At 45.4% G+C, this 19,115-nt stretch overlaps 1 protein-coding gene across 7 annotated transcripts in view; it reads left to right on the top strand.

Annotated features, from left to right (window-relative positions):
• Positions 1-11,141: 11,141 nt before the first annotated feature.
• Positions 11,142-19,115, top strand: part of c2cd5 (C2 calcium dependent domain containing 5) — a 154,036-nt gene continuing 146,062 nt past the window's right edge. For all 7 annotated transcript variants that reach the window (XM_084335043.1, XM_084335044.1, XM_084335045.1 and 4 more), the window contains exons 1-6: positions 11,142-11,441; positions 12,205-12,316; positions 12,467-12,553; positions 13,015-13,186; positions 15,414-15,509; positions 15,843-15,998. In XM_084335043.1, coding sequence (XP_084191169.1) covers positions 12,227-12,316; positions 12,467-12,553; positions 13,015-13,186; positions 15,414-15,509; positions 15,843-15,998 — 601 coding nt within the window. In that variant the 5' untranslated portion in view covers positions 11,142-11,441; positions 12,205-12,226. The remainder of the gene's footprint in view (positions 11,442-12,204; positions 12,317-12,466; positions 12,554-13,014; positions 13,187-15,413; positions 15,510-15,842; positions 15,999-19,115) is intronic.

Genomic DNA, 19,115 nt, shown 5'->3' on the forward strand with positions numbered 1-19,115 from the left:
TATCATACTGGCTCGCGTCTTGCTACGCCTATTGAATGTGAAGCGTCGGAGAGCCATGGCCCGCAGCCGCAGCGCCACCCAGAAAACCAGCACTGCTCGCGGGGCGTTGTGCAGTGGGTCCAGAGAGGGACCCCGCTACACTCCCTACCCTGATGTCAGCTGGGGGGATTCTGCTCCACCAGCACCCACTGGACGTCCCCCGGCTCAAGACTACACAGAGGCACAGAGGAGGTGAGGGATGTCGGAACCAGACAGAACGCCTATGTTCCCCCCCTCGCCCCATCTGTACATCATTTTTTGTGTTACTTTGGTTGATTGTTGATTAATTAAAAAGTCTGCTCTGGATAAGACCGACAGTTTTTGGTTCAACAAACGTGCAATAATTTCCTCCATATGTCTAATATGTGCCCGACACAAAACGGGAAGTGGACCACGTTACCATTTCTAGTTAGAGAAGGTAGGTGGTAGACATTTTTTATGTGTCTTATGTCAGCAGGCTTATTCCCATGTCTATGGACCGGGACTGACTGGGAGTATGATAGATTTATCCGGTGACCCCCCCGCCTTTTTTATTGTTGTTTAATAAAATTAGGAGCCGCTGTGACTCGTGTGGCACATTTTAAATAACGTAGCCCAGAATGGTGGTTGGTTCCGTTTCGGTTGAAACATGGAACTGACGCTGCATCTCGGGGTCCCAGAATCTCCTCATATGTGTTGTTACATGAGGCTGTCGAGGAAGAGAAAGACCCCCAAAAGGGTTTTTCTCTTACATCAAGCTGACATGGCTGACATCATACCTCAATGACCGCTCCAAGTGTCATGGAGAGGGACCCTGTCGGCCACCCACCCCCTGCGGACGGGTGTCCCCCAGGGCTCGGTCCTAGGACCCCTTCTCTTCTCCCTCTACACTAAATCACTGGGTAACATTATCATGTCTCATGGCTTCTCGTATCATTGTTATGCCGACGATACTCAACTCTTCCTCTCCTTCCCTCCCTCAGATATCCACGTCTCTGAGCGGATCTCGGCCTGTCTGTCTGACATCTCCGCCTGGATGACGACCAACCACCTCAAACTGAACCTAAGCTAAACAGAATTGCTCCACCTGCCGGCCAAATCCTCCCCCCTGACCGACCTTTCCATCACAGTCGAGAATGCAGCTGTAACCGCGTCCCCGACCGCCAAGAACCTTGGTGTTGTCCTCGACGACCAGTTGAACTTCTCTGCTCACATCGCAGCAACAACCAGAACCTGCAGATTCCTCCTGAGCAACGTCAGAAGGATCCGCCCCTTCCTGACAAAAGAAGCCACCCAACTCCTCGTCCAATCAACAGTCATCTCCCGCCTCGACTACTGCAACGCACTGCTCGCTGGCCTCCCGGCCACTGCCACCAAGCCTCTTCAACTCATTCAGAACGCAGCGGCCCGCCTGATCTCAAACCTACCGAAGTCGGCCCATGTCACCCCACTTTTTAGGGACCTGCACTGGCTCCCCATTGCTGCACGAATACGCTTCAAGGCCCTCGACCTAGCATACCGTGCGGCAAAGAGAACCGCTCCCGCCTACCTCCGGTCAATGGTCTCCAACTACACACCCTCAAGACCCTTACGCTCTGCATCTTCTGGCCGCCTCAGATCTACTCCTATCCGAGCTCCGGGAGGGTCATCAAGGAGAAGCCGCCTATTCTCAGTCCTCGCCCCACAATGGTGGAATGAACTACCCACCCCAGTTAGAATAGCCGAAACCCGTCCAATCTTTCGCCGTCGACTAAAGACGCACTTCTTCAACCATTATCTGAAATAAAAAATTAAATAAAAAATATATCTAACCCTAACTAACCTTACTGTCATGCACTTGTCCTAATAAACTAACCTACACTGTAGCACTCAACACTTTGATGAACATTGTTACTCAGCTGATAGAGTTGTGCCCTTCCTGATGACTTGTCGTACAGAACTTGTAAGTCGCTTTGGATAAAAGCGTCAGCTAAATTACTAAATGTAAATGTAAATCAAGACAGAGCCTGGCGTTGAATATGATAATAAATGAAGCTTCCTCAGGTTTTTTCTGTTCATCAACTGGGAAAGGGTCTCGGTACGCTTTTAACGTAATGACGTGTGTATGTAGGATTCCCACCTGGTCAGGATGACCTGACGTCATGTTCAGCGTCAGAGCGATATTAACATATCTTTCTTGTCATAAGGGGGGTTTCCCCACTATCTGTCAACCCGGATGTGTGGGGGTCCCTTCTAGACCCGGGATTAGCCAACCAGGGGGATTAAGTACGTACTCCCCCCAGTTCTGGGTTTTAACAGGTGTTGGGAGTGCCTGTAATGTTGATGACAAAGAAATATCATTAGCAGGGTCCCAGTTGGCTTAATCCGTTAAACTGTGAGTTTTCGAGATTACACTGGTACATGTCGAGCTGCTTAAAGCTAGAGTCTCCAGCATATGGAGGTTTTGCTGGGGAAGATAAACGTAGTCCCCTCTCAAAGAGGGGGTCGTGCGATGGGTGTTTTTCTCAGGTTCTGTATTGAAAACCTGTGTCCGGTCCTACAGGGGACCGGGCTCTCTCCTATCTATAGATAGGGGAGAAGCGAGGGTTGGGGCTTATTTTACCAATTTATCAATCATCGTTTACGAACCCGGCTCTGTTATGTCAGAAGCCGCAGCTGCGACAACCCTGGCCAGACAAAATCGATTAAATCTGAATCTTGTTGACAAAATAGGTCTGTTACAGTCCCAGCAATGGGACGTAATGAGAGGGTCTGCCCCCGTTTTCTGTGAAAACAGGGGGGTGGGGTCAGATCCATACCGGGCATTCTCGAAGACACTCTGATGTCACGAGACCGCCGCCATCTTGGTATAGGGGGACCATACGGATTTCTACCATCAAATCCATGCATTGAGCTCCGTTTTTATTACATGTTTTATCACATTCTTGTTCATTTCATAACATTTTCATACGATTTGTTTTGAAAATATTGAGGCCAATATGGCATTTCACTATTTCGAAAGCCTTTCTGGTGATTCTAAGGCGAGATATGAGTCAAAGAAACTCCCCCTGATTACCACGACCACAACATCAGAGCGAGTTAGCCGAACGTTAGCCACCAGACACTTTTTCCTCTGTGATGGTATAAAACTTCCGATTTGGATTTCTGTTTTTGTCATTAGTATAACGCGTAACACAGCAGCTCTTTGGCATTGTGAAGGACTGAAGAAAAGTCTGCTTGATTGTCTTTAATTTGCCGCTTTAACTATCCGTTTCTCCACTAAATAGTGTACACAATGTACCAGGCGGGGCAGTTTCCCCCCACGCTGCAGTTGCGTAGCAATAACAGACAGGAAGTTGACTTCGAGAATATCTCCCAATCAGTTGATTGTAAAATGAGACATGGTTCAGGTTACCATCCTCACAGGTGTATGCTGCTAAACAGCCCACCTGCTAAGAAGGGGGATGACGTCTGCCCATTCTGTGGCCCTGCTCGTCCTCCGAGTGTATGTGAAAAAATAAAACAGTGGTAGGCTACTGTGGTACGTTTTTTCCCCCCGACTCGTGAATGGTGGGACCTCTGCCACTGGGCTGTGTCACATCTCACGTGACAGTCTTCGCCGACTCCCCCCCCTCTAGAGGTCTAAAGTGTGGTGTCTGGCCAATACACTACAGTAGGGAAGTAGTTGGCCTGTTCTGCCTCCCTACAATCAACATATTGGAAATTGGAAGACAGTGCATTTGGTTCCGGGTGTTTTGGCAGTCAGTCCCTCTAGCGCCCCCACTTTTTTTTATGGCCAAACGTACGTTGGGGACACAGGACTTATCCTGGCCATGCCAGGCTGGATCAGTTTAGCCTAGTGTCCACCTGGTGTCAGTCGTGCTCTGTTTTGCTAGTCACCTGTCTGCCTATATGCGGCTGTCTCGTCAGACCTGAATGAATGAATGAATGAAAACTTTATTTAACAGATTGCAGAATGGGTACAATACAGTACGGCTCAATACACACAATTGTTAAGGAGATGCAGACCAGAGAAAGGCGTTTGTCTTGTTTACATCAGGGTCCCCCATTTTCAATTCATATTGACATTTATGACATACACAACATACATGACATTTATGGCATAGGGACATACAGGTATTTAGTACTGATACATTTGTGACATAAACGGTATTCAAATATACAGTACTGTTACCCATGGATCCTGACAGAGTATATACATATGATGGGGAGGGGACTGTACATTAGGAGGGGGTGGGTGGGTGGGAGAGAAATATACATACGGTGGGGAGGAGACTGTACATTTGGAGGGGGTGGGTGGGTGGGAGAGAAATATACATACGGCGGGGGGAGAATATATACATGCGGTGGGGAGGAGACTGTCTATTAGGAGGGGGTGGGGGGTTTGGACATTTAGCCCACAGACTCCAGTGTGGAAATAAACGGGGCAGACCTGTCGTCACAGGGGGGGCCCCGCCCAGAGGGTGGGCCACGGTGGAGCTTCTCTCTGGCAATTAGTCCCTCTACACTTCCTGTGACTTACGGTCAAACACGCACCCCCTGTCTGGTACTCCAGTTTACAGCGGCCATGTTGGGGACACAGGATTTATCCTGGTGGTGCCGGACCAGAGAGAGGCTCGGTCCGTTGGTCCCCGTTCCAATCTGACGCTGTGGGCCCCTTAGACCAGGGGTTTATACCCGTGGTCTCGGGAGCCCTCTCAGCACACGGCACGGTAAGTGGCCTGGCCACTGAGGAGTCGAATTTGGAACAAATAGGTATTGATTCGGATACCGTTAGCGGGGCGCGTGCGCTCCCCCCACGGCCGTGGTTGGGGCCCCCAGCTTGATAGTGGGGCTTAGGCTTCGGCTATGTGCCCATATCAGGAGCTTCGAGGGCGCAACCTCTATTCCACCGCCCTCTGGGGAAAGGTTTTTAGCTGTGCGCACAATTGAGAGTGCCTCAACTTGAGGCCCTCAAGCCTGTGAAAACGTAATTTGTCCCTGAGAACCGGGACCCTCGACTAGCCCTGGGTAGGCTATTCGGGTGTCTTTTATAACCTCTCGAGCGTAAGCTATTGGAGCTGTCTGGCAAAGACTGCATGTCTCCTGGCCGTTACCTCCGTAGACGAGCGGGTGGGTTTTACGCTTGTGCGGGTCGACCACAGTCCTTGTTAAATACAAGGGATATTACTCTGGTCAAACCTGCTAACAACTTGAAAAAGTGTGTCCCTTAAAACGGGACCTCCATTTAGCCCTGGTTAGGCTATGCGGGTATCTTTTTAACCTCTCGAGTGTAAGCTATTGGAGCAGCTGTCTTAAATACTGCATGTCTCACGGCTACTACCTCTGTTAGACGAGTCTCTGGGGCTGTGATGCTAGGGCTGTTCCATCCCCCCCGCTCATGTGAGTGGGGTGGGAAACAGTTGCCACCTTTTTCCCTGTTCCGTGCACTGGCATCATGGCTTACAGATGCACGTGGGTCCTTGGGCTTCTGGTCAACTGTTCATTAGAATATCACAATGGCCCTAATGGAGGTAGGGCGCTGTCATAAACCTGCGAGAGGACACGTAGGCTGCGGCTTCATGATCCTCATCAGGACCGTTTGATTGATTGATTGAAAACTTTATTAACAGATTGCAGAATGGGTACAGTACAGTACAGCTCAATACATACAATTGTTAAGGGGATGCAGACCAGAGAAAGAATTTCGTCTTGTTTACATCAGGGTCCCCCATTTTCAATTCATCGTAACATATATGACATACATGACATACAGATAGACAGTACTGCTACATCTATACATTTATGACATACCAGATTTGCAAATACAGTACTGTTTGTGATACCAAAAGAGTCCAGAAAAAAAAGGGTATATACATTTGACGTACTTGGTAATTTACTGTACATTGGAGGGGGTTGTTAGGACATTTACAGGGGCCAGTTTCGAATTGCAATCTCCCGTAGGTGTTTTTTGAGAGTGTTTTTGAAAGTGGGTAGTGATTCACATTCCTTTACAGCTTTGGGTAGGGCGTTCCACATTGGTGGGGTTCTATCTCGTGGACCTGACCGAGGGCTCTGCCTCTCGTGCGGTCCTTAGAACTGGAACCTCTTCTGCATCCCGTTGCTAGGCAACTGGCGTGATGCATGGTGAGTTTGATGGCGGGTTCCGCACAATCTACTCATCCTGTGCGTTTTGGGTAACTGCGTCCTATTACGCATGGTCGGAGTCCTACCGTCCGCTCCTCGTTAGGACGAGTGTAGGGGCCTGGACCCCCCCGTATTTTATGGTCGTGAAGGGGACCTCAGGGGGTACATTTATCAGGACTACACACCCTGCTCCGCCCATGAGTCCCATATGATATATAACAATGGTTATGCTATAACCCTAGTTATATGATTACTGGCGAAGCGTCTCACTTTTTTTTAGCCCTGAGGACCCCTGACTGTTTTTTGTTTGAAATTCAGACTCTTGTGCCTTCCAGACCCTCTATTATTGACTCCATCGCCCTATGGAAGATCTCAGGGGCCGATTTGATGCCAAACGGGAGCCTTAAGAAACAGTAACGCCCAAATGGTGTATTGAAGGTGGTGAACTTGCTGCTTTCTGGGTCCAGCCTCAGCTGCCAAAATCCATGCGAAGCATCTAGTTTGCTAAAGTACTGTGCACCTGTCATCTCACTCTGTATCTCTTCTCGATTGGGGATCTGATAATGTTCTCTCTTAATATTTTCATTCAGATCTTTGGGATCAATGCAGACTCTTAAGGCATTTGTGTTTTTTTTTTTACCACATGTTATGGAATTCACCCAGTCTGTGGGCTCCTCCACTCGCTCAATCACACCCATTTGTGTCATTCTGTCCAGCTCTTTTTTCAAGCCAACTCTGAGAGGTGCTGGCACTCTTCGTGGGGCATGCACTACAGGCTTAGCATCATCTTTGAGCTTGATCTTGTAAGTGAAAGGTATAATGTTCCATGACCTTTGAAGACAGAATGATATTTATTGACTATGTCTGTACTTCCCTCACACTGTAGTTTTGTTATTTTATCACTATTTATCCGATAGATCCTCTTCACTAGTCCTAGGTCCTCAGACGCTTTGCCTCCTAGGAGAGAATCATGACCATCAGGCACAATGGTAAACAAAAGGTTGTGCTGCTTGTCTTTCGCTGCATGTGACCTTAAGTCTACATCCACCCTTTGTTGTTATTGCCTGCCCATTGTACGCCTTCAGTTTTGTGACTTTTTCTGTGAATTTTCTAGGCTTCTCGCTAAGTGCTTTGAGATCACTTTTCATTTATTAAGTTAGCTTCAGCCCCTGTGTAAATTTTAAAGGTCACGATTGTCCCATTGACCATCAGTGGCACAATCCATCTGTCATCACCTACAGCGTTTACAGTATGGGCTGTATCCCGCAAATCTGAGGGCTGTGTGCTGTCAGCATCTACCTCACGTGAAACCATATCAATAAAAAATGCTTGGCTCAAATCATCACTGTCAGTGTCATCCGTTTCTTGCACTGTTCTCACACCCTGTGCTTTTTTCTTGGTGTAGACACCTGAATATGTCTAACAGTAATTCAATGTGTCTAACTCTAATTCCTTGTACTCTACTGTGTTCACAATAACGTTGTGTAACTCGCTGACCCGTCTTGATTATCCACATCCTAATATTGACATTTAGTAGTGGGACATGGCACTGGACTGTCGCCAGGGGGAGCTGGTGCGACGTTGGGCTGGCCAAGACAGGTGAGGAAGAGACTGGCATGAAGGAGGAGCTAGATACACGGGACGCTCTCTTCGTCAATTTCCAGAGAAGCAAGCGGACGTGTGGACGAAGAGCTCATCATCACAAGGACACGCAAAATACGACTCCGGCCACGTTGTGGGACAGTAACGTCGTATGCGAAAGTTTAGCTTACCAGTATAGTGATTAGGGTACGTTTGAACCAAGAAGAAGACGTACGACAGCCGGACTGCACTGTTGATCCTCCACGTGCTGCTAGAACGTATAGTCGGGAGAATAGTTTGGTCACACTGACTAAAGCTTAGCTTCAAGTATAGGCCTGTTAGCCCAGTTAGCTCACGCGTCGCTCCACCGTCTTCCAGCCCCGCAGCAGACACCGCGGCAGACGTCGCCGGACCGCACCCGCCTCCAGCATTCTCCTAGCCGACCGCCAGTCCAGCGATTCGCCTGCCTAACGTCAGCCCAGCCAGCCCCCTTGCTATCACAGGTGACAACCACGGGACAGTTCGACGGCCACCTCGCTTCACAGACATTCGTTGCGGGAGCAGGTCAGCACTCGGTTGGTACACTCACACCAGGTACAGTTAGCGCTCCAAGCGTTCTGGAACATTTCCTTTTTCGGTAGCATGCTCGCTACGAGTGGAGAGAATAGGGTGCTTTGAACTACCACATGCACCAGCGACGACGGGCGCCCCCACGTTTGTTGTTTTAGGTAATGCCGGCTTAGATAGGCTTTTTGTTTCAAATGTGGGCCCACTTAATTTTCTGGTTATAAGTGTTGTGTGGTTGAGTTGTGCAAACAGCACTTATGTACCTTGATGATTGTTCCAATTCCATAGCTCACAGAGCTTGCCGCCTACCTCCCTCCATACGGTTCAATGAAAAGAGTATTAACCCATACGGGGACTTGTTGATTAATGTGAATCGCGAAATCCAAGTGTCATGCATAGTGTGTTGTGGTAAACCTACATGTCATATTTCCAGTAAAGGGAGAGGCGGACAATTGGAATCACTGTGTGCATGTGGATTACTGAGCATTATTGTCTAACCCCTTTTTGGTGAATATTAACGGTGCATTATTGTTTAACCCCTTTTACCCACGGTCTATGTTTAATTGGGGCAGGTGCTCTGTACAGGTCTCCACCAGTCAACAAGGAAAGGTACTGCTTTGGGGAGAAATTATATCATTTACCATTACTGCCACCGGGGGTGAGAGGGTGTGGGACGTATTAGGGGAAGTGTGGGTGTTTGGGGAATTACTACAGTCGCCCTTGAGGGCAAGAAGGACCAGCGTATAACCTCTAGGTTAGTAAATCCTAGGCCCCATCCGCTCCCTCTGCTAAATCCCAATTCTAGTACCCCTACACTACAGTCGGGGATTCAGCCGGACCCAGATCTGCTGTGCTCCCACTACCTGGTGGCAGTTCATATCCACTCTCATAAAGTAGGGATAATCCACCCTTCTACATTTGATAGACACATTCTTGCATAATGGTTTTGTCCCTTACATTTGCCACACATCTTCCCATAAGCAGGACATTGTCTTGGTTTGTGTTTTTCACCACACCTCTTACAATTGAACATCTCTCGGCCACTGTCTTTAATGTTAGTTTTGTCATCCTTGTCTCTATGCTCCATCGCCTTTCTTTCACGGACAGGTGAAAAGTACGAACAGGTCGAAAAGTACCTTGCGAAAAAAATAGAATCTACGAATTACAATCTGGTTTCAGAACATCCCACTCCACTGACACATGCCTTCTCTATTTGAACGACCACATCAAACAAGAGGTGGACGCGGGCAAATACTGCGGCATGGTCATGCTGGACCTACAAAAGGCCTTCGACACTGTCAATCACTCCATTCTGATTGACAAGCTAAAAGCAATTGGTTTTGATAGTCTATCAGTGAGCTGGATGCAATCCTACCTGGAGGGGAGAGAACAGATGGTGGAGGTAAACGGTAATCTACCCCCCCCCCCCCCCCCCCCCCCAGTGAGCTGTGGTGTTCCACAAGGAAGCATACTAGGACCGTTACTGTTCCTAATTTATGCAAATAGCATGTCGTCAGCTTGTGACTGCAACTTGTTCCTGTTCACGGACGACTCAGCCCTGCTGGTCTCTGACAAGAACAAGTTACAGGTTGAAAAACCCTCAGCTCAGAACGCGGCAGAATCTGCACCTGGCTCGCTGATAACAAACTATCATTACACCTGGGTAAAACAGAGTCCATTCTCTTCGGTTCAAAAAACAAACTCAGCAAGACCGACAGCTTCTCAGTTACAGTGGATGACAATATTGTCAGAAGGAAAGATGAAATGACATACCTAGGTTCCATACTAGAGGCAAATCTTTCCTGTGACAAAATGGCATCCAATGTAATAAAAAAAAGTCAACCAGGATGGCTTAGAGTAGACAACAGAGTAGACAACAGAGTACAGAAACTTGCAATGGGCCTGGTCTACAAGATACACTACACCACTAAGGTACATGTCAAAATACTTCCCAAAGGTCAGTGAATACCACGGCCACAACACGAGGGAGCTCCACAAATCATGTTAAACCCAGATTCGGCTCAAACAAGGGACTAAACACGTTTCGCAATTATGCCACAACAATTAATGTGGAACGCCCTACCCACAGCTGTAAAGGAATGTGAATCACTACCCACCTTCAAAACCTCTCTAAAAGAGCACCTACAGGAGACTGCAATTCGAAACTGGCCCCTGTAAATGTCCAAACCCAACCCCCTCCAATGTACAGTTTCCCCGCCTACCCAACCCCCCCCCAACCCAACCCACGAACCACCTCCAATGTACAGTAAACAAGACGAAAGTCTTTCTCTGGTCTGCATCCCCTTAACAATTGTGTGTATTGAGCTGTACTGTATTGTACCCATTCTGCAATCTGTTAATAAAGTTTTCAATCAATCAATCAATCAATCAATCAGTCCCCCCCCCCACTCCACCTACCCAACCTCCTCCAATGTACAGTTTCTTCCCCCTCAAATGTATATACTCTCTTTTTAGACTATTTTTGTACTCACAAACAGTACTGTATATTTGTAAATCTGGTATGTCATAAATGTCTAGATGTAACAGTACAGTCTATCTGTATGTCATGTATGTCATTTATTGTCATATATTATGATCAATTGAAAATGGGGGACCCTGATGTAAACAAGACGAAAGTCTTTCTCTGGTCTGCATCCCCTTAACAATTGTGTGTATTGAGCCGTACTGTATTGTACCCATTCTGAAATCTGTTCAATACAGTTTTCATTCATCATTAATTCATTCATTCATGTAGAATCGCTATTTTATTTTGAAAGGGTCCGACCGGAAGTGTTATTGTTTTGCTGCAGGCGCTACATTGCAGGGCAGAGGGCGAGCGACCCAACCTATTGAGCTAACATGGCCCCTGCCAAATGTTTCATACATTATTAGCTACTCATTTATAGCTAATGTCAACATAAAGTTACAACAACTATAACATTATCTTTCAATAATAACAGATCTCGGCGTTAGTCGTTGGTGAATCTATTTAACGTTGGTAACCCTAACATGTTTCACTGGCTTCTGAGGACAAACATCGTCTCATGTTGTGGGAGAGACTCGGAGGTCAGACCGGCGGACTGTCAACAATGTCCGACTACAACAAGCCTGCTGCTCTGACAGCTGTTTTGTGACATTGTATCTCTCTGGTAAGGAGGATACTTTTAGCAACTAATTTAGCTAAATGCTTGCTGCAACGTCAACGCTGGTAGTTGGTATAATCCTAAAAACATGGCCGATCAGGTAGTGAGTGAGTAGTGACACTTGACTGCAATGCAGTAAGCAGCTTGTACAGCTAACGTTACCCCGAAATGTGTTGCTAACATTAGCTAACGTTAGCTAGCTTACCGTGCGCTGGCTGACAGTGACTCGCATTCACTAGCTATTATACTAGATACGGTCGCTAACAGTGCATTAACGTTAGCCGATTAACGATAGCCAGTTGAAAGACGTCCAGTCTAGCTCGTCTAGCTAACGTTAGCTATTCTAGCTAGGTCTTATTTGAATAAGAAACCAGGGCGAGGGGTCTCATAATGTGCCTGACTGGATTACAGCTATCTCTCTACACTGTCAACAACATGTCTTGGTTATCAAATAATGGCCACAGCTTTTTAGAACATATTTAACATCGGTGCCACAACAGATCCTAACTACTACAGTAGTTGTCAAACGTGGCAATGCAACTGACATCTAATAGATGTAGCAGTACTGTCTATCTGTATGTCGTATATGTCCTGATGAATTGAAAATGGGGGACCCTGATGTAAACAAGACTAAAGTCTTTCTCTGGTCTGCATCCCCTTAACAATTGTGTGTATTGAGCTGTACTGTATTGTACCCATTCTGCAATCTGTTAATAAAGTTTTCAATCAATCAATCAATCAAAACTTAACTTTTATTTACATTTCACAGATCAACATACGTTTGAATCATCATGCCGGGGAAACTGAAGGCCAAAATTGTGGCAGGGCGCCACTTACCTGTAATGGACAGAGCCAGTGACCTTACTGATGCCTTCGTAGAGGTGGGTGAAGACAAATCTACAGTGATTGCTGTCGCTTGAATCCATTCATTTTCAGACGAGTTATGCGTTGCTACAGGGTGAGAGGTTAGTTATTTTTGTTTAATATACTTAATGTTTCAGAATATAAAACACATGCTCTTTATCTTGCAGGTCAAGTTTGGAAACACAACGTTTAAAACTGACGTCTACCCCAAATCCCTCAACCCACAGTGGAACTCTGAATGGTTCAAATTTGAGGTAAAGCGTCCTAACAGAGTTCTGTCTGTAAGGTGCTTCTGAAATGAGAATCAAAATGCCCTAGTCATCTTTTAGATCTCACGGCAGGTGTGAATTATTGCCATGAAGTCACTATTTAGCTACTGTCCCCTCTTTCACTGTCTTTACTTGTTTCCTTGTCTTTCTCTACTTCTCCTCGTTTCCTTCTTCTTGTTTCCTTCTCTCCTTCTCTACTTCTCCTTGTTTCCTTCTACTTCTCCTTGTTTTCTTCTCTCATTCTCCTCTACTTCTCCTTGTTTCCTTCTCTCATTCTCCTCTACTTCTTGTTTCCTTCTCTCTGTCTCCTTCTCTACTTCTCCTTGTTTCATTCCCTCTTTTTCTACTTTTCCTTGTTTCCTTCTCTACTTCTCCTTGTTTCCTTCTCTCCTCTTACTTCTCTACTTCTCCTTGTTTCCGTCTCCTCTCCTTCTCTGCCTCGTTAGGTTGATGATGAGGACTTACAGGATGAGCCACTGCAGATCACTGTTTTGGACCACGACACTTACAGTGCTAACGATGCCATAGGGAAGGTTTACATTGACATCGACCCGCTGCTGTGCTCTGAGGCTGCCTCTGTCATCTCAGGCTGGTTCCCCATCTATGACACTATTCACGGTAGGGGCGTCGACCGATCTGACTATATGTTTGTTTACTGTAATAATGATTCTAGAGGAATTTGTCTTGGTGGTGTTAGTGTAGTGACACATTGACAAAACGGTACGTACTGACAAACATGTTACAAGGACAAGAAGACCTTGTATTCGATAGGAATGGGTGTGAGTAATCGATTACTCGAAACAGAAAACTCGCTCTGAAATCCTGCTTGTTTGTTGGACAGTTGTATCTAAAAGATAAAAACAGTGGTTTGTGTTTTTGCATTTCCAAATTGTGCCAACAACATGTTGCCCTCTTTGCGTAGCATTCATAGACTATTAATGTGGAAGAAAACAGTGGACAGAGTGGAGGTAATGTACCATTACTAATGGCAACTGACTGTTTTGACTGACGATACGCATTAAGCATTAGGTATATTGCTGTGCATTATGTCCACGGAGCAAGACAAATCACTAGCGTGTCTCAATGTTGCTGCTATTATGCACTTTAAGATGCGTTCTAAAAATAGATTTCCCTAAACGATTACTCGAGCACTACTCGAGTACTTGCGAGTACTCGATCTGGGAAAACATTACTCGTGCCCATCCCTAGTATTCAGTTCAAAGACACAATACATACAGTACTGTAGACTTACATAACACACTAATACTATGTTCATTAATGTTTTGTGCAGGAGGGCATACATACAATATGTTTGCAGGTGTTCTCCACTATGAGGTCAGAGAAGAAGGTCTGCTCACTGTAGCTCACTATAGCTCACTGTAGATCACTATGACTTGTCGTACTGTAGATCACTATGACTTGTTGTCGTACAGAACTTGTAAGTCGCTTTGGATAAAAGCGTCAGCTAAATGACTAAATGTAAATGTATAGCTCACTGTAGCTCACTGTATATCACTATAGCTCACTATAAATCACTATAGCTCACTGTAGATCACTATAGCTCACTGTAGATCACTATAGCTCACTGTAGATCACTGTAGCTCACTATAAATCACTATAGCTCACTGTAGATCACTATAGCTCACTGTAGATCACTATAGCTCACTGTAGATCACTGTAGCTCACTGTATATCACTATAGCTCACTATAAATCACTATAGCTCACTGTAGATCACCATATCTCACTGTAGATCACTATAGCTCACTGTAGCTCACTGTAGATCACTATAGATCACTGTAGCTCACTGTAGCTCACTGTAGCTCACTATAGATCACTGTAGCTCACTGTAGATCACTATAGCTCACTGTAGCTCACCGTAGCTCACTGTAGATCACTATAGCTCATGTAGATCACTATGTAGATCACTATAGCTCACTATAGCTCACTGTAGCTCACTGTAGCTCACCATAGCTCACTGTAGCTCACTGTAGCTCACTGTAGATCACTATAGCTCATGTAGATCACTATAGCTCACTGTAGCTCACTGTAGATCACTATAGATCACTGTAGCTCACTGTAGCTCACCATAGCTCACTGTAGCTCACCGTAGCTCACTGTAGATCACTATAGCTCATGTAGATCACTATGTAGATCACTATAGCTCACTATAGCTCACTGTAGATCACTGTAGCTCACTGTAGCTCACTGTAGCTCACCGTAGATCACTGTAGCTCATGTAGATCACTATAGCTCACTGTAGATCACCGTAGATCACTGTAGCTCACCGTAGATCACTGTATATCACTGTAGCTCCCTTATATCCTCTTCATTTGACATCCATAGCAAAAAAGCAACAGTGATGTTTCAAGCACAGTGCTCTTCTTCAGGGGCGACATTGGCTCAGGAGATAGAGGGAGAGTCGTAGGTCATCTGGTAATCAGAAGGTTCCCGGTTAGATTCCGGCTCCTCCAGGCAGCGTGTCAAAGTGTCCTTGAGCAAGACACTTAACCCCTAACTGCTCCCGATGAGCAGGTCGGCACCTTGCATGGTTGCTTCCTCCATCGGTGTGTGAATGTGTGAGTGAATGGGTGAATGTGAGGCATAAGTTGTAAAGCGCTTTGGATAATGCAGTCTATTTACCATTCTTCAGACTTGAGTCTCCGCTATGCCAGATGTAGTCATTCTGAATGGGATGAGGTGCGTGAATTAAGTATGAGTGCAGTAGAACATGGACATGGTTCTTTCCGCAGGCTGAAAGTTGGCAGAGTGTGACAAGTCTTAAGTTACACACTTTACACCCGGGTCCCTGATCCCGTCGTCGCTCCATGTCGTACCTGTTATCAGGTATCCGAGGGGAAATCAACGTCCTGGTGAAAGTTGACCTCTTCAATGACCTGAACCGCTTCCGGCAGTCCTCCTGCGGGGTCAAGTTCTTCTGCAGTGAGTCAAGATTCCTCTTTTCATTACATTAATACAGCGGATTCTGTTTGTCTACAGTTGAGTTTACATATGCTTCATTGGTTGTCATTCTTCATGCGCAAGATTGTGCGTTAAGCCGATTTTACACTATGCATGCTATGCATGAATGGGATTCACTCCCTATAGATATCACACGAGAAAACAGTCAAATACTATTTAAAAACTTTAAACGGCATCTTTCGACGAGGGATATTTGAACAGATGTAGAAACGATTTAAATGTATGAAAGTTAAATTGTTCCGGCCCATCAAAGAGTTTAACTTGTGTGTGTTTTGTGCCTCTGTGCCTGGTTAGCTACATCTATACCACGGTGCTACCGGGCAGCGCTGGTCCATGGCTTTGTGGAGGAGCTGGTGGTGAACGAGGATCCAGAGTACCAGTGGATCGACCGCATCAGGACCCCTCGGGCTTCCAACGAGGCCCGTCAGAGACTCATCTCTCTCATGTCTGGTAGGAAGACTCTCATGTTATTTATTAACTATTTTATTGCACTGTAAAAAAACTGATTTTATATGTCTGCACTTTATGTGCTCATTTCATGTCTATTCTATTCTACTACTTATTACACTGCACTATTGTACTATTTTACCATCTATTCTATCTTACTCTTTTCATTATTGTCTATTTTTAAAACTGAATCAAACCATAAACAAGGTGGCCTGTTGGGATGTTAGATCCTAATGTGAAAAACTGATTTTATATGTCTGCACTTTATGTGCTCATTTTCATTCCAGTTCCATCTTAAATTCTTCATAATACAACCTTTTGCATGTTGTATATATCATTAACAATGGTCATGTCAAATATTGGATCCATACCAGTATACCTTAAAATACAGTATACCTCCCAGCCCTGAGACTCTTCTATCCTTTGTAGTCTTGTGTTTGTATCAGGGTTCTTGCAGGGTCTTAAAAAGTCTTACATTTGTTCATCAGAATTTTAGGCCTTAAAGGGGACATGCATTGCTATTCCTATAACTATTTGGGCAACTTTACACAATTCCTGTGAGTCTATTGAACACATCTGTAAGCTTTTATTAAAAGAAATTCATTGTTTTATATTTCTAATCAAGTACTCAAAAGCCACATTTTTCTCACTTTGGATTTCAAGCTGTGTTGGCCTGGCTCCGCCCATAAGCACTGTGTAAATGAGTATGTGCTACTGCTGCTTCCCCGCGAGGTCCAGGTTGTGTGTAAATGAGTACAGTATGTGCTACTTAGGGCTGCACGATTTTGGGAAATAATCGAATTGCGATTTTTCTGACGGATATTGCGATTGCGATTACATTTGCGATTATATCTTTTTTTTTAAAGCAGCCCCACAGAGGTTTATTGTAAAATGCGGCTTGCATCTGGCCTACGCGGTGGGTCTGTTTGGGACACAGAGTCTGAAAATGTTTCTTTTTACCTGGGAATCGATACCGGTACGGTACCCAACGGTACCTTTTTTTCTGTACTTTACTCTCCCTCTCTGAAGTCTAAACTTCACAACACACAATCTAAAACCCCTTACCTCCCTCTCCCAAACTGTTCCTACAACAATTGCTTTTATGTTGCATGATCATGTATATTTATTTTGTATTATAATTTTTTTTGTGTTTAAATATCAACATTATCTGGCAATCCTCAGTAAATACTATCAAACTCCTCTGATGTCAGACCAGATATGAGACACGTGCACACACACACGTGCACACACACGCACGTGCACACAGAAAAGGAGAATGGCTTAAATTATTTTAGAATACTTCAGCTAATGAAGTTAAATGTTTATTATCATCAACTATCCAGTTCGTTTTTATAGTGCAACGTTTTTCTACTTTTCTACATTAATTGAACCAGTAGAGAGAGAGAGAGATGCGCCCCCCCCCCCCCCCCCCCCCCCCCGAGCCCCGCTCCCCCCCACCCTTTCCTTACTCAGCTCAGATGTTAGATGTCAGATGTCAGATGCTAACAGGGTTAGCTAGGAACAGCTTTCTCAGACTCAAGCTTCGCACCTTGGGCATGGAATGGGCTACAGGACCATTATCCACTCACCCCGGTCTCTCTTGGTGAATTTAAATCTGTATTACATAACTTCCTACAAGAAGAATGTTGCTGCTTTCTGTAGTCGGGTCCCAACTGTAAAATTACTGTATTACCCTGTATTATACACTTTTACTATCATGTAGACTATTCTGCTTTGTGTTTTTGTGTTTACATGTGATGTATTGTATATTGTATACATGCACATTTATTATGTTCTTGTGTGATGTATCCCACATTTTATTGCTGTGTGATGTATTGCAAATGTTATTGCTGTCATATCTTGGCCAGGTCTCCCTTGAAAAGGAGATCTTGTATCTCAATAGGACTTCCTGGTTAACATTTTTTTATTTTTTTATTTTTTTTATTGCAGGCTTGGTGATTTTTAATTACATCATTTCAAATCGAGATTTTGATAAAAAATCGATTAATCGTTCAGCCCTACTGCTGCTTCCTCTCGCGCATGGTTTGTTTCCCCGACAGAAGCTCCTCTCTCTCTCTCCCTCTCTATCGCCCTCTCTCCCTCTCTATCTCTCTCTCTCCCTCTCACTCGCTCGTTGTCTGCCTCGCTCCGTTTGCTGTCGCTGTCAACCATAGAAGGGGCGTTAGTTATGCAAATCAGTGCTATATTAACGTCAGCAAAACCGTCAAATCAGAACAGCTTAGTTGAGTGAGGGAGGATCTCGTGAACTCAAGACTAGACTGATGAGTCACTATGGTAATTAGAGTTCAATTTAAGACTTTTTAAGACCACTTTGAATAGAATTGTAATACCTATGTCATGGCCGTACTGGCAGAAAAGTAACCATTTGTATGGAATAACTTTTCTTTTTTTTATTTTATTTTATTTTATTTTTATATTTTTTTGTTCTCACTTTTTCTGTATTTTGCTCCCATCCCAATTGAGTCGTTATGCCAATTCCCTTCCTGGTCGTTGCGCGCATTGCCCCACTGTCGGCCTAGGGAGGGTGTAGAACTACCACATGCCTCCTCCGATACATGTGGAGTCAGCCAGCCGCTTCTTGTCACCTGACAGCGAGGACTCTCACTGGGGGAACGTAACGCATGCGGAGGTTCACGCTATTTCCTCCCGATCCCCTCCCTGCTGAACAGGCGCCCCGACCGACCAGTAGGAACCGCAGTTTACAACGACCAGGACACATACCCCACCGGCTTCCCACCCGCTAACACTGCCAATTGTGTTAGTAGGGACGACTGACCAAGCTGGAGGTACCGCTGACAGCTGGATTCGATCCCAGAGTCTCTGCGGTGGTAGGCGAGTGCATTCTCCACTGCGCTACCCAGCCGCCCCCGGAATTACTTTTCATAGTAATTTGTCTTCATACTTTTCTGCCAGTACGGCCATGAAATGGGTATTACAATTCTATTCAAAGTGGTCTTAAAAAGGTCTTAAATTGAACTTGTTGAAACCCTTAGGGGCTTCCGGTTTGCGACGTGCTGGTGAACAGCCACATGAAAGCGCTCCCGGTCGGTGAATATCAAGAAAAGGAAGTCAAATAATTCAAAGCGAAATAAGAAGTGA

The sequence above is a fragment of the Notolepis coatsorum genome, assembly GCF_963971535.1.
Source record: "Notolepis coatsorum genome assembly, chromosome: 18".
Taxonomy (NCBI): Eukaryota; Metazoa; Chordata; class Actinopteri; order Aulopiformes; family Paralepididae; genus Notolepis; species Notolepis coatsorum.